Raw genomic sequence first — 23561 nt, 5'->3', positions numbered from 1 at the left:
CGACTGAAGCGACTTAGCAGCAGCAACATTACAAATAGTAAATATTACTAGTTAGGTTACTTATTTTCTTATCGAGAAAATACAGCTAGCTGTACTTAAAATTTTCATTTCAAAAAACATTTTAGATTTTTTTCCTTTTCTCTACATATAGGAGTCAATTTGCAAGGCCAGGAAAGACTTATTACTCCTTTCATTTTCCCTTTCTTCATTACTGAGCATCCTCTTTTTTCAGCAGTACTGGTTTGCATCAGAGTATATGAACAAAAAGAATACATAGACAAAAATAAATTTCAAGCTCCCTCTTCCTTTATGGAAGGAACCCTTTGAAGCCACACACTGAAGATACCAGCAACACTTTTATAGAATGAACTGAGTACCTGATTGGCTCCACGGAGCTAAGCTGAACCCAAACACTCTGTGGAATACCAAAAACTCATTTAAGGCATAATAAATGACCCTGAAACTGGAGTTTACAATTTAGAACCCAGCTGAAGCAGTGCATCTGTGTTACAGTGTTGTTTGCCTAGAGGAAGCATCTGTAGAGCAACCAAGGAAGCCCTCAAAGCAATGATAGAATTTGGGTTGCAATCAAGAAATTCACCATGGCTATGTACAAACACTGTTTTAAAACATCTCCCTAAAAGTCAAGAAATCTGGATTGAATACTTGCTCTTCCACTAATAACTTATAACTGAGAGCAAACAATTAGACATTTCTAAGTTTTATAGTCTTCATTTACAAACAGTCAATTACCCAGTAAGTAAAAGAAGCAGACTCACTTCATGAAGCACACAATGAATGTTTGCACACAAACGCCCACCCACCTACTGATGAGCTTCCCAGGCAGTGGTAGTGGTAAAGAACCTGCCTGCCAATGCAGGAGACAGAAGAGAGATGGGTTCGATCCCTGGGTCGGGAAGATCCCCTGGAGGAGGGCAAGGAAATCCACTCTAGTATTCTTGCCTGGAGAATTCCATGGACAGAGGAGTCTGGCAGGCTATAGTCCCTAGGGTCACAAAGATTCAGACACAACTGAAGCAGTTTAGTGCACACACACACCCCTACTGACACAAGGGCTCCAAATTCATATATCTGAAGACAGTTATTGTTATGATGTTTGTGGTATAAAAGACTTTTACAACATCTGTATGTTGGAGTTAAAAAACAAAAATCTACCTTATGAAAAAGAAGCCAAACTAAACAAATCCTCAACAGGCAGGTCTTAGAATATATACATTTTTATGTGTTTGTTTTCTGTAAGATGTTTAGAAGTAGCAATCTATTTTCCCATAAAAGATTCTCAAGCTAGTTCATTTAAATACAACCAAAACATGTATCTAATTTGCATTATATGACCATCACCACTTACAACAAAGAATTCACTGGAATATATATTTAGCATTCCAGCTTAGGATGATTCTTGGGAGGTATCTCTCTCTACTAAACTCCAGTAGCTAGAACATAGGGACTTCCACCCCCCAGTCATGACTCTATCTTTAAACTTATTAGGAAGTACGGCTGGAACACTGGCTACTCTTCTGTACCCATCCCATCTTCACACTCCAGACTCAAGGAACATGTGCATATAATCCCTTGGGACAAGGATGGAACTAGGTATGGCATAGAAGGGAAAGGCAAGAAACTTGGGCCTCTCTGAAGCGTGACTTAAAAAGTAGGCAGGCACTGGGTGTGACTAAAAAACAAAAATGGTTTTTTTCAAATCTCTCTCTTTCTTATACTGACTACCACTGGAAAACCAAGTAGAGTGAGAGCCACGGGTCAGATAGAGAAAGCAGGGCTGAACAACCTTTTGTATTTGTACAACCTTTGTGCAAACGGAACCTTTTGTACCATGGCAACTGGATCAATTTTCCTTTCTACTTCTTTCTGCTCTACTAGTATTACAAACAAGAAAGATGACACCCAATCCTCCCACTAGACTATGAGCTCTTTAAAGATAGAGATCATCTCCTGCCCAACTTCATACCCCTGGGGCCTGAAAATCTGGCACACAGTAGGTGGTCAATAAAGGTACTGCGTGAATCAATAAATATAAAGGTAGAGGATGCTGTACGCTGTCATCTAGAATCCCCTCTGTAACTGAAGGGCTTATTTTCTGATCTACTGGGAATAGACTGTCCGCCCCCTTAGGGAACTGGTTTAGCTGAAGAGAGCCATTTTGATCCAGGATCATGCTGCTGCTGGGGCAGCCTGCATCTTAGGACTGGGGACATAAAGGTCTACCTCCCCTCATCCCAACCTGAAACAATTCTGAGGACCATCTCAGCTTCACAGCATCCTTTGGGGTTGCTGAGACTCATCAAGTTTAATCTCTCCTGTGGAAACTAGGCTTTCTTCCTTTGTATGGCATTGGGCCCCAGAGGCCTCCCTGGTAAATCTGCTGCACTCTTAATTTCCATCTTACAGTCTCCTTTCAAAAATCCAACCAGAGACAAAGTCTGAAAGAGGATGCAGGTCTGATTAGACTTAAATAACCCAAGAAAAGGTATCTGACTTCAAAGTAGAGGTCAGTAAATAAAAAACATTTTACAAAAGCTCAAGAAATGAACTCTTATTCCTAGCCATCTGTTTCCATTTCAGCCACTGTAACTAATCAAGAGACCTAAAGTATTTTGAGGACTGCTTAAAAAAAGTACATTTGTTTTACTATCATGCAAACTACTGATGTTAAATTGTATCAAGTTCAATTCTTGACTAACTTAAAGCAAAAAAATAAAAAATTAATGAATTTAGAATAAACATGATATAAAGTACTGCAGAGAAGAGAGCGGTTCTTATCCTGAGTGTTAATCAACATGTAATATGGTAAGGAACTGCTTTTCCACTAAGTTACTTAATATATTAAGTACAGCACTTTCAGTTACAATTGACAGTTAGAAATGCAATGCTTACATATAAGTCATTGTTCAAATATGGAGTTACAAAGTACCAGAACTAGTCAAGGCACAATTGAGTCAAAAAAAAAAAAAAACAAAAAAACCTGATGAATAAGTGAGAAAACTATTTGTTTTATTTAGGTGCAGCTCTACTGGACACAAGCTATTCTGGTCTCAAATAATACTTTAAGCCTACAAGAATGATTGACAAGGTTTAACTATGAAATTGAGGTTCAAGAATTATTTCAAGCATTTAAGTACTCATTTTTTTAGTTTTCTTTTTAACTCTAAGACTACTTGCCAGTTTGCTATACAGCATGGTTAGCACTAGTCAGGTTTTCTACTACTACTTAATAATTCATGTTGATTATGAAAATCTGGAAGTTTCACCAAAGTATATAGATAACAATATTCAGCTTTCCTATAGAAGTTAAGTGAGTGTCGACTATGCACAGCAAATGTTTGTTTGTAACTCCTGGAAAATGGTCCAAAAGGCATTTAGCAGATGTGCATACACTACCTGCCAGGATAAGAGATTCTTAATTCTATTAATATCTATATATATTTCAGAAACCATGCCTGGACTTAAATCATCTGCTATGTGGAAATTAAGAAGCATGCTGAGTGACACTAAATAGCAGCATGCCCTCTACCCTATCACTTCACCATTATGTTCTCTTCTCTTCTTTCAGTAACACAAAAGTTAACTAAGTAACATTATTTAACTGCAGAGACATGTTTTGAAAGTTGTAAGATTGTATTTAATTAAAGAACACTGAAAATGGCAGGGCACTGAGAGGACCTGGTGCTAGAACTAACACACCGAAGTATTTTAGCCAAAATTAGTATCACTGAATCGCTATAATCTCTCACACAAATGCTTCATTAATGTAGTTCATCCTTAGCTTTTCTATCACAACCTAAAACACTCAGAACCCATCTTTATTTTTTAACACTGCTTTCACTTCATCATGCTTTCCTCTGAATATTCCTGCACACATTTCTTTGTTTGTTCCATTCTACAAGGAAATGCATTAAAAATCAGAATTATTTTTAGCTTCATGTATAACAACATGATATTCAATTTCTTGACAAAGTAAAATTCAGTACATTATGAGTCACTTTATTTTGTGGGTTTTTAAAGATGATTAGTTTGTAACTAATTATTTAGAGGGACACCTTCTTAATTTGCAGATCCTCCTTCAACTACAAAGAAATAGTCATCTCTTAAAATTTGTTACATGGCATATCTAAGATGTATTAGGCCTTTGTCATCTTACCATGAACACTTCCTAATGTAATATCCCCAGCAGCAGAAGACAGAAATGATGATTCTGTATAAAGATACTTGACTTTCAGCAAACCATCTTCAGTAGATATATTAACAGAACTTCCCTGTAGTTTATCTACAGTCACAGTCTAGTAAGAGAAAGATTCAATCAGTATAAAATGAAGGCTAATAAAAAGTGAAAACTATGCCAACAGAATTAGTGAGCAACTAATATATATAGCATGCAGTCAACTTACTGACTTCAACTCCCCAGCTCTAATTACATGATTATGAGCAACAGTGTATTCTCTGTGGAACAGACCCATTATATTCCTTCATTTATTTAGATCTTCTTTACTTTCTCCCAATAATGCTTTATATTTTCTATGTAGAGTTCTTCATGTTTTGTTAAATTTATTCATATTTTATGTTTTCTAAATATCATTATAAAAGGTATTTTTTAAACATCATTTCATCTTAATTGGTTTTTTTATTTGACCTTAAATTCGAAGCCTCACTAAACTCACTTAATTCTAATAATTTACCTGAATTAAAATAATTTTTCTATGTGCATAATTATATTGTTTACAAGTGATAGTTCATTTCTTCCTTTCCAATTCTCATATTATTTTTCTTGCTCTTTCTTGGCTTATCCAGCTCAGGCCTCCAATTCAACAGTGAATAGAAGTGATGAAGTTATAAGCAAGCATCCTTATCTAATTCCTGTTCTCAGAGGGAAAGCTTACAACACTGCATCATTAAGTATGATGTTTGCTATAGAGGTCTTCTAGATCCCTTTTTGTTAGACTAAGGAAGCTCCCTTTTATTTCATATCTGTTTTGTTGTTGTTGCTGTTTAAATGATGAATGGGTTTTAAATTTTAGCATATACTTTATCTGATTTTATTGGACTATCATATGATTTTTCTCCTCTCATCTGTTAATGTAGTAAATAAACTATTATTTCTAGAATGTTTTCCCCTTACATTGAATGTCAGTAGTTTTACACCGAGCAAAATGGAAATATTTTTATATTTATGTCTAAGCTTCCCTAACAAAATTTAGTATGCATTTATGTCTCAAATGCTGAGCACAATGTAAAATGAAGATATCTAATTAAGAACTCCAGATTATCTTTACAGTATTTTAAGCAAATATTTTATAAGCATAAAGTGATAGTTAATATAAAATTGCTGACATAAAAACTAAATCACCAGGAAGGCATGCCACAGTTTTGCCCAGGGTCAGATTCAAGCATTACACTGTGGTATTTAAAGACAGAACATCTTTGTTTCTCAACACATTGGCATCAGTATTATTCAATCTTAATACTTCCTTCAGAAATTGTTGAGTGCAAAATATTATCTAATAAGAATTCAGTTTCAAGAATACTAAAATACAAAAAGAAATAAAAGTACCTAGAGGTTGTTATGGTAAGTACACTAGAATTACTTTGCCATCTGGATTTGAAGTACAGAATTTTCTTTTTTAACGGACTTTTATTAGATATATTAAATACACCCCCAAAAATAAATAAATAAATAAATACACCTAATTACTTCTTATCTACTACAGTTTCTTTTCCACTAATTATGGATTCACAGGTTTACTTTAAATCTAGTTTCGATAAATCTGTCAAAGGACAGATATTTTACATACATTCAGATTTGTGAGGATACACATGCTTTGTATCCTTCAGTGCAACAGTAAAGGTTTAATATTCCTTAAAAAATTATCCTTTTTCTACAAAATTTCTTTATGAAAAGTTGCTTTATGCATAGCTTCAAATTCTCCAAGTATTTCCATAAAGCAGACAAGTATGAACACTCTAGCTTTTTATAAACAGTGAGGCTGTTTTAGGGAATACCAAAAGATAAATATTGAAAGAATATTTGAAACTTAATTGAACTGGCAAAGGAGGAACTTTTGATTAGACTCTCCCCACAATCAAATAAGGCCTTTAAGACATTCCTTATGTATTTATGAAAAAGCTAAAAATTTACTTTGTTCATTAAACACTAAATATTTTACCCTGTAGGAAGCTAAAAAAATATCCTCAAAGCAAATGAAAGCAAGCAAAAATACAACTCTCCCCGCCACAATAATATAACTATTTTAACCAATCAATCAATAAAATTACTTTAAAGAAATAGCAAATTCACTGAGGGCCATATATAATGCACTGTATCAGATACTAACTGGAACAATTAAACTTAGGGCACCATAGTTTAAATACTGAAGGTCTGATTTATATTAATGGTAACAGCACAAAGAGTGAAAAATAGATCATTTAAACTATACAGCTTGCTTGTTAAGAAAAGGAGCTATTTAAAGAAAGAACAAAAAGCAGACTCAAAAATACCTTTCTTAGAGAGATATTGCTATAAATTAATCTGCCTTCCTACACAAAAAGAACTTTTTCTCATAAAGTCTAGTTATTATAAATAAACATTATCAAATTAAAATGAAGCTTTAAGGGAAAATTGTAGCCTTGTAGTCCAAACTAAGAAAGGAAGGTCAAATGATAACTATATCATCAATTCATTCAACAATCAGATAAAATGGATTTCTATCTTCTCTGTATCAAACTTAGGATACAGAAATTAACAGTACAATTTAAAAAATAGCCATTCCATATAAAATGATACATAAAGAATACTGTTGAGTATTTATCATGCTCACTTGATTCTCACAATCTTCTTGAGCAAAAAAAAACCACCATCCCTATGTTATGAATAATGAAAGAGTCTCAGTCAAGTTAACTGGGAGGTTTAGGACTTGTCAAATTATCTTCCCTGTGTTTCACTTACCTCTATCAACATCATCGTCATCAACACTACAACAGAGTTAGCTATGCCAGACACTGTATTAAGTACTTTATCTATATTACGTTTTAACTCATTTAATCCTCATGACAACCATCTGAGTTAACACCATTATTCCATTTTCTAGAAAACCAAAATACACAGAGGTTAAATAACTAATCTGAAAGTAAAGAGTTTAGTAAGTGGCTGTGCCAGGATTCAAACCCAAGTACGCTGATGCTCAATTTTGTGCTCTTAACCAATTCACTACGCTACCTCTCAAATATCCAAAACATTTCCATGAAAGCTGTATATTAAAAGTTAATATATTTTATAAGCAATTTTTATATAAAGCCCCACAAACTTATAAATATGTCTTAAAAATTAACACTATGCATAATATAAACTAAAAGAAATATCAAAATAGATTTGTCAGCACAACACAAAACCCAGTTAGGCAGGAAACAAACCAACAAAAAAAAGCAGAACATAAGAATAAATGAATATTCAATAAACCATGAAAGTTGACAGAAAAGATAAACGATGAGTGTAAACAGTGGCCAAAATATAATTATGATGACTTAAATCTTCGATAGTTACATCTGAACATCAGTTTGTACTATTCTACAACTGCAGTTATCCAATTTCCTTTTGTACCTCCAAGACCACAATCAGAGAGGTGAAGCTAAATGCCATCTCAAAACAGCTGCCACATAAAGCCAGGCAGTGTCTTTCAACACTTTTTAAAAAGATAAATTTGAATGTTTGGGTTTAAACAGTCTCCCACAGGTTCTAAGGAAAAGGCGATGAAAAATAAAAAGGCAGAATAATTAGTGTGATAACCTGCCTTGTTTAATTATGCCAACAATAATCTACATATAGGATTCCAGTTCCTCTCTACCAATCATTTGAGTATAAAGTTGAGTATGGAACAGAACAAATTCATGACGAAACAGCCATGCAAATTAAGTGTAAAATAAAAGATGGCTTGTGTGCTCAGTTGTGACTGACTCTTTGCAACCCCACAGACTGTAACTTGTGAGGCTCCTCTGTCCATGGAATTTTCCAGGTGAAATACTGGAGTGGGTTGCCAGTTCCTATTCCAGGGGATCTTCCTGCCCCAGGAATTGAACCTGCATTTCTTTTGTCTCCTGTATTGCAAGTGGACTCTTTACTGCTGAGCCACCACGGAAGCCCCAAAAGGTGGCTTGTAACTGTGTGCTAAGTCACTTCAGTCGTGTCTGACTCTCTGCGACCCCACTGACTGCAGACCACCAGGCTCTCCTGACAAGAATACTGGAGTGGGTTGCCATGCCCTCCAGGGGCATGGGATTCTCCAGGCAAGAATACTTAAGTGGGTTGCCATGCCCTCCTCCAGGGGATCTTCCTGATCCAGCGATGAAACTGGCATGTCTCATGTTTCCTGCATTGACAGGGGGCTCTTTCCCACTATCGTCACTTGGGAAGCCCAAAAGGTGGCTTACACCTTTCTAAAAGATTCAGTATATCACTGATTGTGCTGAAAAATTGTTGAAAATTTATACTTCAAAATCATACCTTTATTCTTAATACTATGTTAAACCACAGAAAGCAACAAAAGTTGAATGAAAAATGCAAACTGTCTTATAAAAATTAAAATTCCTATGGCTAGTAAAAGCGTTTGGAAAACAGTAATGCTATCTAATGGCGCCATCTTGTGGAAAACACTGAAGAAAGTTGAGTTTTGAAACTCCTCTTTCAATTGCCTAAAGGCAAAATAAACAGGTATTGGGTAAAAAAAAATACTCAAATAAACCTAACACTAAGAAAAATTTATGGCATCACTGACTCGATGGACATGAGTTTGAGCAAACTCTGGTAGTTGGTGATGGACAGGAAAACCTGGCGTGCTATAGTCCATGGGGTTGGAAGAGTTGGACATGACTGAGTGACTGAACTGAACTCAACCACTAGACTGCCAGCAAATCCCTAAGTTGTAAGTTCTTTATGTGTTCTATAAATTATGTCAATAAAGGGCTAATAGCCAAAAAAAAAAAGAAAAATTTAATTCCAAGTACAGTATTACTTGGGGCTTCCCTTGTGGCTCAGCTGGTAAAAGAATCCGCCCGCAATGCGGGACACCTGGGTTTGATCCCTAGGTTGGGAAGCTCCCCTGGAGAAGGGAAAGGCTACCCACTCCAGTATTCTGGCCTGGAGAATTCCATGGACTGTATAGTCCATGGGGGTCGCAAAGAGTCGGGCACGACTGAGCAACTTTCACTTCACTTCACTTCTTCATAGTATTACTTAATGAATAATTTTAACCCATGATCAAAAAAAAAATTTCTTCAGAATCAGAATTAAATATTAAGTATTTGGGAAAAAGGCACTGGGAGTTTGGGGTTATACACAAACTATTTCATATAGAATGGATAAACAATAAGGTCCTACTGTATAGCACAGTGAACTATATTCAATATCCTGGGATAAACCATAATGGAAAAGAATATAAAAAAGAATGCATATGTGTGTATAACTGAATCACTTTGCTATATAGCAAAAATTACCACAATACTGTAAATGAACTCTACTTCAATTTAAAAAAATTTTAAACAAATATTAAGTATTTAAAGATATTACTGATTCCAAATAAGGAGCTAAATAACAAAAGTTTTAAAACATAAATTTAAAATTAAATTGTATAATAATTAATCATCTCTATTTCATACTTAAATTTACTAATAAACTAAAATGCATTAAAAAGGGGAAGTTATACCACAAATTTTGTAGAATCTACCCTCTATGTGAGCCAAGCTGAGACAAAACTGCAACTACTAAAAATGAAAATTTCAATCTTACACTTTTATCTGATGCATGGATATCTATATTTCCATAAACCGTTCCCAGGCAGATCACTTTGCCTCCTGTTGTTTGAACATGTAATTTTTGACTCTGAAAGACAAATACAAAATAAACATATAGAAAAAGAGAGCATAAATTTGACTTACACTAATAAATATTCAACATTTTATACATTTCTTTTTAAATAATAATAATAAAGCAGTAACAGAGGAACTAGGAATGAAATAGAAATGTACTGCTTTGAATAATAACATCTGTGAGAAAAGAATGTCAACTGCTGTTAAAGGGATTAAATAAAGCTGTTTGGACTAGAGGGACTCAGGGGTTTTAGTAGCTTAACTGAAGAAAGGGGTGGGAATCAAAGATCACTGTGACTGGCTAACTAAACATAAATGATGAAGATGATAACAATAATCAATGTTACTGTTCATCATTATTAATATGCATATTATTAATAACAATAACATCTATGACTTGGCATTCCCTTTGCATCAATAACAGTGTTCGCTACTTTACAAACTAACATTTAATTCTCACAACTCAGAGTGATGCATATTATGTGTTTCCCCATTTTACAGAGAAAGAAATTCAAGAATCAGAAAGGTAGACAACTTTATCAGGTGATATATAGGAAAACAGCAAATTATAAACTAACAGAATCAAACTTACACCTCCTGCCCTGGAAGGCGAGGTTCTTTACCACCAGCACCACCTACATGCTTCTAAGTTCTTGCCAACAGAATATAAGTGGAAATGCTAAGTTTAATACCCAGCCTTATGCTTTTAGAACTGATGTGCCTTCTCTGTGTTCTGCCCCTTCCATCAGGTTAGTGTATATTACAATAAGGCTTTAATAGATGACAGAGCCAGAAGATGAAAGGAACCTACAGTAACTGAATAGAAATGAGTCACCCACACAAATGAAAAATAAACTTGGACACAAATGAAAACTAAACTATAGTTGTGTGTGAGCTATTAGATGGTTTGATCTATTTTTCAGAGTACCGTTCTTCACCTTAATATCTGTGTAAGTCTTCAGCTCTACCACAAGTATAAAGAGAAAACGAATAGGTAAATACCAAAGAATGAAAGACAGCAAAAGCAAACCCATCAATATCACAACCAGCAACAGAAAAGTATCTAAAAAGTAGGGGGGAAAGTTCAAAACAATCACATGCCTTCTGGTTGCTTTACTTGGAGGAAAAAAAAAAAAAACAATAAAACTTTAGGTAAAACAGCCCAGGGATGAAATTCAAAAAATTCAGTAAAAAGGGCAAAATGAACCCCTCTTAAAAAGCTCATTTATGTTACAGCATGGTAGACTACTTCATGCCCATAGAAACATGAGTCAGAAGTCCAATTGTATTTAATAATACTGTCTTTATCAAGGAGACAAGTAATTCATGAACTTTAAAAAAGAATATCTCCAAAATAACTGAAGGACAGGGAGGCCTGGTATGCTGTAGTCCATGGGGTCACAGAGTCAGACAGGACTGAACAACAACAAGAGTTCTTAACCAACTTACATGACATTCTGGAGTCTGCAAAACTTATGAAATTGTAAGCAAAATTTCATATATATGTATATTTTTTCCAAGTAAATAATCATCCTATTTTCAAAGAAGCCTAAAGCTCAAAAATATTATGAAATAGTTAAATGTTTAAATAAGTCAGAAGTTATTTAGTATAATATAAACTATTATTACTGCATTTTAAAAAATGCAAATGTGTGGCATTCAACGAGGTAAGAGACTATTGCTTGAAAAGTTTACTCATTTATTCCCTAATTATGCTGAAAAAATGTACTTCTGCTAGACATTTTGCTTGGACAATAAAGAAAAGTGAAGATAGCATAAGCTTGGAATGCAGAAAGACCCAAGTTCAAATCTTAGCTCTATTTATTAATTATGGGAACCTAAATGAGTTCCTCAGTCTCTGTATCGACAGTTTCTTCCTTGATAAAAAGGAGACAATTCACGGAATAAATGAAGGCTTAGCTAAGTTTCTGGATATATAATAAGAACTCAGTAGACAGTTATGTTGTTTGTTTGTTGTTGTTCAGTCACTAAGTTGTGTATGACTCTTTGGAGACCCCATGGACGGTAGCCCACTAGACTCCTCTGTCCTTGAGATTTCCCAGGCAAGAATACTGGAGTTGGTTGCCATTTCCTCCTCCAGGGGATATTCCCGACCCAGGGATCGGAACCCATATCTTCCATGTCTCCTGCAAGGCAGATTCTTTACCACTGAGCCACCAGGAGCTATTATTATTGCTATAAACATCTTATTACATAGATCAAATATATCTCAAATCCTTAAAATGAGTGGAATAGAAACTTACATTAAAGGCAATCACTAACTAGAAATAATATTATACCATATTTAAAGCTTTAAACCAGGTATTTTATGAAGCGTTCCCATTTGTGAATTTAAGTCAGTTAAATTCTGAAATCTCAAGAATGATTCTCTCAACTCAATTCTTCTAACTATCACTAAGATTCAGTGGACCCAAATTTAATTTTTGAGTATTTTTGAACTATTCTATTTGTGGGCTTCTCTGGAGATCAGTCGGTAAAGAATGTGCCTGCAATGCGGGGGACCTGGGTTGTATCCCTGGGTGGGAAAGATCCCCTGGAGAAGGAAATGGCAACCAAACCCATATTCTGGTCTGGAGAATTCCATGAATAGAGGAGCCTGGTAGGCTATAGTCCATGGGGTCGCAAAGAGTATGACACAACTGAGCAACTAACACATTCTATTTGTAGGATTGATGTATCATGACTTTTATTCTAAGAGGTATCCTAAAAAAGTAAATAGAAGATTTACTAATTTTTTAAATAGGATAAGCATTATTCTATCTTAAAATTACTGTAATGGTCCACTGGGCTCCTTTGTAAATCTAAAATACATTATGGGATCTCAGTAATCTTATTTTTCATTTGTCTCAAAACATTTGCTACTTCATTATCCGAGTAGATATTTCAATATCGTTTTTCAATTATTCCTAACTCTGACAGAAAATGTCTAAAAGAATAAGACAACAGAAGAATGATAAACTTGCTTTGAATAGTGTGTTTGGTGGTGGTAGTTCAGTTGCTGAGTTGTGTGTGACTATTGCTACCCCACGTACTGTAGCCTGCCAGGATCCTCTGTCCATGGGATTTCCCAGGAAAGAATACTGGAATGGGATGCCATTTTCTTCTCCAGGGGATCTTCCCAACCTAAGAATCGAACCCGGGTCTCCAGCATTGCAGGAGGACTCCTGCATTGCAGGCAGATTCTTTACAGACTGAGCTAGGAGGGAAATTTTGAATGGTGGTTCTTAACTAAAAGTGATTTTGCCCCCCAGAGGAGGACAATGTGTGGAGATATTTTTCATTGTCCTAAGTGAGGACTGTTTCTTAGCACTTTGTTTACAGAAGCTAGGACTACTGCTACACACCCTACAGTGCATAGGTCAGCCCCTGACAACAAAAATTTATCAAGCCCAAAATGTCAACAGCGCCAAAGCTGAGAAATCACTTTTCATGTAATGCACATAATGATAGAAAAAAGAAAAACTGACAAAATAGATATTTCAGAATTTTCAGATGAATCAAAAGATTAATGCAAAGACAGACAGCGGTACAGTTGCTTCTAATTTTGATTGTGAAATTGAAAATCTAAGACTCTGAGTCTCCAGGGGACAATATTCTAGATGAGTATTCTGAAATTCAAGCATGGATGAGTGAACAATATGTTTATAAGAACAGAAAGGAACCATGGTATTCTCATCCAGCTAGTCATTCAACATGAAAACCACACTGTGCAATCTTTTACAATAAGAATTGGAACCATCTCATTTTTCCAAAAGGGTATGTAATCTTTTTTGATATGTGTGCAACTAAATGTATTGAAAAGGATCACATGTGAACAGATGACAAAGGCAGGTGTGTAAATAAAGGTGGTTGGAACAAAACAAATAATGTAAAAAAAAATTTAATGCATCCAATTAATCATTCTAATTCGTGTTTATGAAATTAAAAATGAAAATGTTTTGCAATTATGAAGCAGAGATGACTGACTTCTCTTCAACAATACTAACAAAGTTCACGAAAGTATTGAGTTTTGAATATGAAATATAAGAAGTATCAGTAAGAATAAGCTAAATTTATCAATATGCATTTGAAATCATTTAGAGCTGAGACAAATCTAATTTTAAGAAAATTAAATATAAAAGTGTTACAGCACAAAATGAAGCTTTTGTTGTTTAGTGAAATACCTACTTAATCCTTAAGTAATGGGCTACCTGGTACATTATAACTTTGATTAACTTAATATTTTAAGCATATTTATAATGCTTAAAGACTTTTCCTTACTCCTTAATAAATGTAAGAAAATCATTCTTTAATCTCTTAAGCTTGGTAAGATCTAAGAATACTAAGAATGTATTATGAGTTTTGCTGTACACTTTGAAATGAGATCTAAATGTAATATGATGAAAACCTCCAAAGTTGCTACAACTTCTACAGTGTCATAACAAAACTGATTTTAAAACAACAGTTTTACAAGGAATTTCTGAGTGATAAATAAATGATACTCAGTATTTTCAGTACATGTTCAGAATAACAGCCTTCATTAGATACCATGGTTCACAGTTTAAAGTGTTTTAAAAAATAATATTAAAACAAAATTAGAAAAATAAATATACCTTAACAGACTGTAAGATGCTAGTCCCCTGCTCAGTTTCAATTTTGCAATTATCACACTCAATATTTTGGACCTTTACACAGCCAGACCCTGATGACTGGATATTCAAATCTACAAATGAAAAAAAGAAAGTCCAAGTTACTATGGCTAATGGCTCCAAGGCATTTAAGTATCCTGCAGAAATTCAGTTCCTCAGTCATGTTCATAACGTTACAGAATTCTGGAAAGAACATAGTTGTCAGTAGTCTCTCTCTAAAGGTAAGGGACCTCCACCACAGCAGGACCAAATGTAAAGCCCTTTTCTACCAGTTTTTAAAAAGCAGTTATTTCTGTTGGCCTCTATCATCTAAAGAAAGGAAGTAACATAGGACATAAGCAAAGGAGGTCGAAAATTCCAAATTCTTATAGGCACACGTGGGAAAGATCATATAAGCCTCTTTCCCACTGAGAAAATACACACACACAAATTTGAGTAAGAATACAGCAACTTAACATCATTATGGTGAACTGGATAAGTCATTTAGATTATTCTCTTTTAAAGTTCAAAGATTTGTTTCCAAACCTCCCTCAAATATAAAGCACACTGTAGAAGAAATGTATGTGTCAGTGTACATGATCATGACAGAGGTTTTCAAATCCAACCTCTAACTTTCCATATTATCATGTAGCTGTATCACAAGGTAATCTGAGTAATAAAGAGTAGAACAACACAGAGTAGAACACTCCGAAAAATTTAGTACTGATTAAAACCTCAAAATTGTGGGTAACAGTAATATACATGAAAAAAGTTTAGAAAATAAGCCATGCTTAGTTTCAAAGTGTAACCTTGTGTGTATGCGTACATGCTGAGCAGTCTCTGACTCTCTGCAACCCCACGTACTGCAGACCACCAGGTTCTCTGTCTTTGGAAGTCTTCAGACAAGAATATTGGAGTGGGCCACTCCTGGGGATCTTCTCGACCCAGGGATTAAACCTAAGTCTCTTACATCTCCTGCACTGGCAGGCAGATTCTTTACCACTGCACTACCTGGGAAGCCCAACTTTAACCTTAAATTCAACTTAATATGTAACCTTAAATGTGTCTGTATAAAAATTTAAAACACCAATACTTAATACCTAATTCAAATATTGATGATTTCCCTTAAACCAGACCAGTGAAGTAATGTTGCCCCAAACACAAACTACTGGGGCCTAACACTACAATTCCAATAAAGATCAGTTTCTACAGTTGTGTATATGGTAGTCTCTATAAAGAAAATATTTTGATTTGGATTAATATAAAAAACATAAAAGACAATTTTACCCCATATTTACATGGATGCAAATGTAGCTGGCAAATTTTTAGCCATTAAGTAGTGTTATAACATAAGCCTTAATCTCAGGCAGTAAAGATAGGCATGGGGAAAAGAAAACAGACTCTAAATATACTCTACCCTCAACAGATGGGTAGAGAAGTTAAGGCTAGATATTGAGTGGTAGTAATGCTATTCTCACTCTTTCACTGAAACAGTTATAGACAAACTGGAGGAACACGAGTTGAGTATGAAGAAAACTGAACTATGTTGATTTGAGGGGCCTGTGGAATACACACATGGAAACAGTAAAATTGTAAATGGGATTCTGGCTCTGAAAAGAGGAATCAACAAATAATGAGGTTTGGGTAGCTCATTTTTATCTGAGCTGCCATAAAATTTTGCTTATCTCTATTTCAATTTTCAGTTTATTTTGTACTATCTAATGCATTAGCAAATCTTCCTCCCCACTGTAGACTTTTATATTTTGAGATCAGGGTCTCTTACTCATCTAGGTTAGTTTAAAAAAAAAAAAAAGTTGAGAAGCAATAAAGCATAGTTGTTCAGCAGACTTTAGTCAGTTCAAATCTCAGCTCCACCACCTTATATCTGAGAGACAACAGGCATATTTTTTTATCTATCCCACTAGAAATTAAGTTTCATGCGGGCATGGATCTCCTCTACTTGTTCACCCATAATAAATACTCAGTATATGAAACTTGTGCTGTGGTATGGTGCTTCAATCATATCCAATTCTTTCCCACACTGTGGATGGTAGGCCATCAGGCTCCTCTGACCATGGGATTCTCCAGGCAAGAGTATCGGAGTGGGTTGCCATGCCCTCCTCAGGGGATCTTCCCCACCCAGGGGACTGAACCAGTCTCTAGTCTCCTACATTGACAGGAGGGTTCTTTACCACTAGGGGGTCATCAAACTTGTTGAATTTCAATTCTCTTACAGTAAATGGTGACAAAACAGTGTCTATAATATAGTGCAATTGTAATTAGAAAAGACTATCTTGGAAGTGTTATCTGCTATTATGATCATTAATAGTATCTTCCTTCAGTCTTAGGAAGGCAGAGAACCTAGGAAGACGTTCCTAGAGAAGTGTCACAGAAACTGTGGCTTCCATGTGGGAAATAACATGGAACTTAAAACACCTAGAAAACATATCTGGCAGCCATTATCAATTGACCTTTCTGGGGCAATATAACTATGTGTTTTTCTTCAAAGCCTGCAATTCACAGAAAATTTACTTAGGCCAAAATGAATGCTGAGGTTTTCAGTAAGAAGCCGGGTGCCTATTAGAAACCAAACACTTGGTCCAGATTATATGGAACATACTATAGGCAAGGCTGTTTGGGGAACAGACCCCAGGCCATGAGCAAGTGGAAATGTGGACGGCCTGCCATGCCACTGAATGGATTACCAAAATACTTTAACCCTGAAAAATAAAACACTTTGTTATGGACAAAGTGCAGTAACACAAATAGGAACAAAGTGTCAAAGGAGGATAAGACCAAAAAAATGTTATGTGGCTTGCTGCTGCTGCTAAGTCGCTTCAGTCGTGTCCAACTCTGTGCAATCCCATAGAAGACAGCCCACCAGGCTCCGCCGTTCCTGGGATTCTCCAGGGAAGAACACTGGAGTGGGTTGCCATTTCCTTCTCCAATGCATGAAAGTGAAAAGTGAAAGTGAAGTCGCTCAGTCGTGTCCGACTCTTAGCGACCCCATGGACTGCAGCCTACCAGGCTCCTTTGTCCATGAGATTTTCCAGGCAAGAGTACTGGAGTGGGGTGCCATTGCCTTCTCCGGTTATGTGGCTTAGGTTATTCCAAATCATGTTTCTACTAGATTTGTAAAATTGCTATAACTGAAAACTTAATTCCTAACTGCTACTCAGAAACCCAAAGTAGAACAGGAAAAAAAAGACACAGCATCTGAAGGGGTCAAGAGTAAATTACGTTGAAAAGTCAGGTCCAAAGGGACAAATTAAAAGTGCACGTCGGCCTAATTTCAGAAGGTCACAGGGTGTGCCCCGGGACCCAAACCCGTTTTACAGTCACTTACCAAACTTCAGGGGCGCGTTCACTTCCACGGACGCCTGGTGGTCGATGGCATCAGACACGATGGTCACCTCCTTCTGCGCCTCGTCGTAGTTCACCTGCAGGCCGGCCAGGGCCCGCGCCCCGCCCTCCACTCCGCTCACTGTGACCAGCACGCGGTCGCCGTCTGGGTAGGTGAGGGGGTCCAGGGGCCTCACGGTCAGGTGGCATGGGAGCCGCGCCCGCAGCCGGCCGAAAGGGCTCACCAGCAGCGCCCACTCCTTCAGAGTCCTGCGCGCAGGGTCAGACCTAGAGACCTCGGGCTGGGACCCACCTGAGCCGTACAGCCGGGACTGACATGTCCCACAGGCCCAGCGCCCGGTGGCCTCGCCGGCCCACACTCTGAGCAGACAGAGCCGGAGGCAGCGCAGCCCCCATCCCGAGAAGGGGAACATGGCGTGCCCCTCTTTCTCCCTCAGATTACTTCAGCCTCAGGTTAGTCTCCCCACGTCCCGTCGGCTTGCCGCTGGGCTGACCAAGCCAAAAGGGAGATACCTGATAAGAGGGTCTGCTGAAGCAATAGCAAGACCGCTCACTTCGTTCAGCAATGTAAACGTCAGCTACACGGGTCTACGCGGCAAATTGGAATTTTCAAGTTCCAAGTATCCATCCTGACCAGAACCCCTCGCCTACTCCCGCCCCTTTCGCAAGGGCCGGTGGGATAGGTAGTTCCAACGGTGGCCAGATGTTAAGGGTTTGGACAACTGAGAAACTAAATTTCCCAGAAGGCAATGCGCAGGATGCTAAGGTTAGCTAGAGCCAGCTGTTGGACGGAACTCGGAAGGCCTGCGCTTTTCCCTCAGGCCCTTTAGCCATTGGAAGGACGAGGGGGGGGAAAAAATCTACACCGGAATCCACTGGCCAATGGAAAGCGAGGAAAGCAAAAGATGGGCCAGGCTGCTTGGTTTCCTTGGATACCGAGGACGCGACTTCTCCGAAGAGGGTGGAGCTTTGGAGTGAGACGCAGGAACATCCACTGAGAAAAATTAGGAACCTAAATAAGGATCAGGACGAAGAGAAGAGCTAAGAAACTGCGCTTTTAAAGGTGAGAACGTGATTTAAAATAGGAGTACCCTCAGTGAGTGGTTAGCTCCAACGTCATTAAATTAGTGCGGGTTACCCTGGGATGGAGAATAGCTCTGCAAGAGGTTAAAGACTCATTAGTGCTCTCAAAGGAAACGCCCTCTTCGAGAGCAAATATAGGAATATCATTAGCGTCTTGTCTCCTTTCAGACTCTAAATGACCTCAGGGCAGTCATTGAATGTATCTGAATTTTAACTGCTTGCTCTTAAAATTAGGTCAATAATACCTTCTTTGTCTTGCCTCAAAGGTTTGTTTTTTTTAAGGGATCAAATGAGATGATGGATGTGAACACCAGTGCACGGGCTGTCAAGTTGCAGTTTATACTATTTTTATTTTATATCTAAAAATCCTAATGAACTGAGCTAAAGTCCTCAAGGGCCCAAGTCAGAGAGTTCTTCGCAAGCCATTACCTGTTTAAAAATTTAGTGTTTTTCTTAAGTTATCCGTTATCCTTTCCTCCTTTCTGTCCTAGTCCATCTCCCTCCTTATAAAGGCTCACTCATGATAGATGCAAGCTTTTAGGTTCATCAGGTTTCCACTGCATATTATATCTGTCCTTGGTTTTGTGTTTCATTTCATCATAACTATTCAAACTGATCTTCAAACTGTCTTTTTAATAAAATCGCACAGGAATAACTTTGCAAAAGGCATTGGTTTAAGCATGTTGAGAACGCACTCAACTTAGTTGTTCAGTTCAGTTCAGTTGCTCAGTCATGTCTGATTCTTTGCGACCACATGGACTGCAGCACACCAGGCCTCCCTGTCCATCACCAACTCCCAGAGTTTACTCAAACTCATGTTCATTGAATTGGTGGTGCCATCCAACCATCTCATCCCCTGTCATCCCCTTCTCCTTCTGCCTTCTATTTTTTCCAGCATCAGGGTCTTTTGAAATGAGTCAGTTCTTCGCATCAGGTGGCCAAAGTATTTGCACTTCGGCTTCAACATCAGTCCTTCCAATGAATATTCTGGACTGATTCCCTTTAGGAAGGACTGGTTGGATCTCCTTGCAGTCCAACAGACTCTCAAGAGTCTTCTCCAACGCCACAGTTCAAAAGAATCAATTCTTTGGTCCTCAGCTTTCTTTATAGTCCAACTCTCACATCCATACATGACCACTGGAAAAGCCATGGCCTTGACTAGACAGACCTTTGTTGGCAAAGTAATGTCTCTGCTTTTTATTTATTTATTTTTTTATTTTTGGAGTTACATGTGTTCCCCATCCCGATCCCCCCTCCCACCTCCCTCTCCACCCGATTCCTCTGGGTCTCTGCTTTTTAATATGCTGTCTAGCTTGGTCATAACTTTTCTTCCAAGGAGCAAACGTCTGTTAATTTCATTGCTGCAGTCACCATCTGCAGTGATTTTGGAGCCCAAAAAAATAAAGTCTATCACTGTTTCTATTATTTCCCCATCTATTTGCCATGAAGTGATGGGACCTGATGCCATGATCTTAGTTTTCTGAATGTTGAGCTTTAAGCCTACTTCTTCACTCTCCTCTTTCACTTTCATCAAGAGGCTCTTTAGTTCCTTTTCACTTTCTGCCATAAGGGTGGTGTCATCTGCATATCTGAGGTTACTGATATTTCTCCCAGCAATCTTGATTCCAGCTTGTGCTTCATCCAGTCCAGCATTTCTCATGATGTACTCTGCATATAAGTTAAATAAGCAGGGTGAGAGTATACAGCCTTGATGTACTCCTTTTCCTATTTGGAACCAGTCTGTTGTTCCATATTCAGTTCTAACTGTTCCTTCTTGACCTGCATACAGATTTCTCAAGAGGCAGATCAGGTGGTCTGGTATTACCATCTCTTTCAGAATTTTCCATGGTTTGTGGTGATCCACACAGTCAAAGGCTTTGGCATAGTCAATAAAGCAGAAATAGATGCTTTTCCGGAACTCTCTTGCTTTTTTGATGATCCAGCAGGTGTTGGCAATTTATCTCTGGTTCCTCTGCCTTTTCTAAAACCAGCTTGAACATCTGGAAGTTCACAGTTCATGTACTGTTGAAGCCTGGATTGAAGAATTTTGATCATTACTTTGCTAGCGTGTGAGATAAGAGCAATTGTGCAGTAGTTTGAGCATTCTTTGGCATTGCCTTTCTTTGGGATTGGAATGAAAACTGACCTTTTCCAGTCCTGTGGTCACTGCTGAGTTTTCCAAATTTACTGGCATACTGAGTGCAGCACTTTCACAGCATCATCTTTCAGGATTTGAAATAGCTCAACTGGAATTCCATCACCTCCACTGGCTTTATTCATAGTGATGCTTCCTAAGGCTCACTTGACTTCACATTCCAGGATGTCTGGTTCAAGGTGATGCTCACACCATTGTGATTATCTGGGTTGTGAAGATCTTTTTTTGTACAGTTCTTCTGTGTATTCTTGCCACCTCTTCTTAATATCTTCTGCTTCTGTTAGGCCCATACCATTTCTGTCCTTTATTGAGCCCATCTTTGCATGAAAAGTTCCCTTGGTATCTCTAATTTTCTTGAAGAGATCTCTAGTCTTTCCCATTCTATTGTTTTCCTCTATTTCTTTGCACTGATCACTGAGGAAGGCTTTCTTATCTCTCTTTGCTCTTCTTTGGAACTCTGCATTCAAATGGGTTTATCTTTCCTTTTCTCCTTTGCTTTTTTGCTTCTCTTCTTTTCACAGCTATTTAAGGCCTCCTCAGACAGCCATTTTGCTTTTTTGCATTTCTTTTTCTTGGGGGTGGCCTTGATCCCTGTCTCCTGTACACTGTCATGAACCTATGTCCATAGTTCATCAGGCACTCTGTGTATCAGATCTAGTCCCTGAAATCTATTTCTCACTTCCACTGTATAATCATAAGGGATTTGATTTAGGTCGTACCTGAATGGTCTAGTAGTTTTCCCCACTTTCTTCAATTTAAGTCTGAATTTGGCAATAAGGAGTTCATCATTTGAGCCACAGTCAGCTCCCAGTCTTGTTTTTGCTGACTGTATAGAGCTTCTCCATCTTTGGCTGCAAAGAATATAATCAATCTGATTTCAGTGTTGACCATCTGGTGATGTCCATGTGTAAAGTCTTCTCTTGTGTTCTTGGAAGAGGGTGTTTACTATGACCAGTGTGTTCTCTTGGCAAGACTCTATTAGCCTTTACCCTGCTTCATTTTGTACTCCAAGGCCAAATTTGTCTGTTACTCCAGGTGTTCTTGACCTCCTACTTTTGCATTCCATTTCCCTTAATGAAAAGGACATCTTTTTGAGGTGTTAGTTCTAGAAGGTCTTGTAGGTCTTCACAGAACCATTCAACTTACACGTGGCAAATACTTTTAGATTAAATAGGAAACCCTAATGGATGATTTTGTTATGGTATGGTAATTTTGTTATGGTGATTTTTCTGACACAAATCAAGTCAGTGGAATTGGCAACCGAACAATAATTGTCTATGTGGCAAAAGTCATTGCTTTACTATTTTCAAATAAATAAAATAAAACTGACCAAAACATTACTTTTTGGATCATCTGAGCTTTAGAATGAAGATTATGTACATTAAGGTTAACATAAGATATTAAAAGTTAGTGATACTTTTATAAGTCTGATGTCATGTAGCAAGTCTGTCCACATATCAATAATAACCAATAAAAGTACCACCTTCCACCTTTATGACATGATAGTTTTCAGAGCATATTTACATGTATCATCTCATGGTATCCTCACAAAACACTCTGTGTTTAGCAGGGCAAGTATTATTATGCTCACATTATTGATGAAGAAACAAGTTTTGAAAGATTAAGAAACTATTAGAAGGTCTGACCCTCTCACCACTCTACTAAAAGGTCCTTCTATTTTCCTGACACCTTTGGAGAAAAAAAAATTATTTATGAAATGAATAGAAAGTCGTATATAACTTCCCTCCATATTTAGAATTTACTTGTAAAACATTTTGCACAGTCAGTTTTTTAAAAGCCATTCCTGCGGTCATGAACACGAAGTGCTCGTAGGAGTATGTTCTTAAAACTTTCAGAGTTCAGTTTAGCAATATGCATAAAGCACCTTAAAAATGTGTGTATCCACAACCTAGAAACTGTACTTTTTGGAACTTAATATAAACATAAAATTAGGGATATTCACAAAAACTTACATTCAAGGAATTTTTTTACAGGATTACTTATGATAATAAAGAACTGAAGCAACTTAAATGTCCAAAAAATAGGATGGTGTTACATTAATTTGTAAACATCTGAAATATTACACAATAACTTAAAAATTATATTTTGAAGACTGTTCAATATGTGAAATCTTCTACAACATAAAAACCTATAATTCTCCTTCTTTGTATGGAAGAACTACACCCACAACTACCACACATAACTTCCCTTCTGACACTTCCAGTCATCCAGTGTGTGGAGGTTTTCCCCTCAACAAAAAGCAGTTTCTGTGACACCAGCTGGATGTCCTATAATTCAACTCAATTCTGACACTAATGTTAGATCCCATAGGTTAGGGGTTCAATTCCACAAAACTGCTCGCACCCACTTCAGATGCCGATCATAAGTAGGAAGTCTTCAGGTTACCTACAACTTCTATCCCATTTGGCTAGAAATTGGAGATT

The 23561-nt window shown here is 37.2% G+C and overlaps 2 protein-coding genes across 3 annotated transcripts in view; one reads left to right on the top strand and one right to left on the bottom strand.

Annotated features, from left to right (window-relative positions):
- The window catches only part of FAM185A (family with sequence similarity 185 member A), a 69766-nt gene extending 51258 nt beyond the window's left edge, over window positions 1-18508 (bottom strand). The window contains exons 1-4 of the mRNA XM_061165173.1: window positions 17863-18508; window positions 14502-14611; window positions 9809-9901; window positions 4178-4316 (exon numbers count right to left, since the gene is read on the bottom strand). Coding sequence (XP_061021156.1) covers window positions 4178-4316; window positions 9809-9901; window positions 14502-14611; window positions 17863-18292 — 772 coding nt within the window. The 5' untranslated portion in view covers window positions 18293-18508. The remainder of the gene's footprint in view (window positions 1-4177; window positions 4317-9808; window positions 9902-14501; window positions 14612-17862) is intronic.
- Window positions 18509-18616: 108 nt separating this feature from the next.
- The window catches only part of CCDC146 (coiled-coil domain containing 146), a 135606-nt gene continuing 130661 nt past the window's right edge, over window positions 18617-23561 (top strand). For both annotated transcript variants that reach the window (XM_061165166.1, XM_061165165.1), the window contains exon 1: window positions 18617-18942. The gene's annotated coding sequence lies outside the window, so the exon portion shown is untranslated. The remainder of the gene's footprint in view (window positions 18943-23561) is intronic.

Source organism: Dama dama, chromosome 18 (assembly GCF_033118175.1).
Source record: "Dama dama isolate Ldn47 chromosome 18, ASM3311817v1, whole genome shotgun sequence".
In the NCBI taxonomy this organism is placed as follows: domain Eukaryota; kingdom Metazoa; phylum Chordata; class Mammalia; order Artiodactyla; family Cervidae; genus Dama; species Dama dama.
Note: the sequence above shows the minus strand (reverse complement) of the source record. Positions and strands in the feature narration are given on the sequence as shown.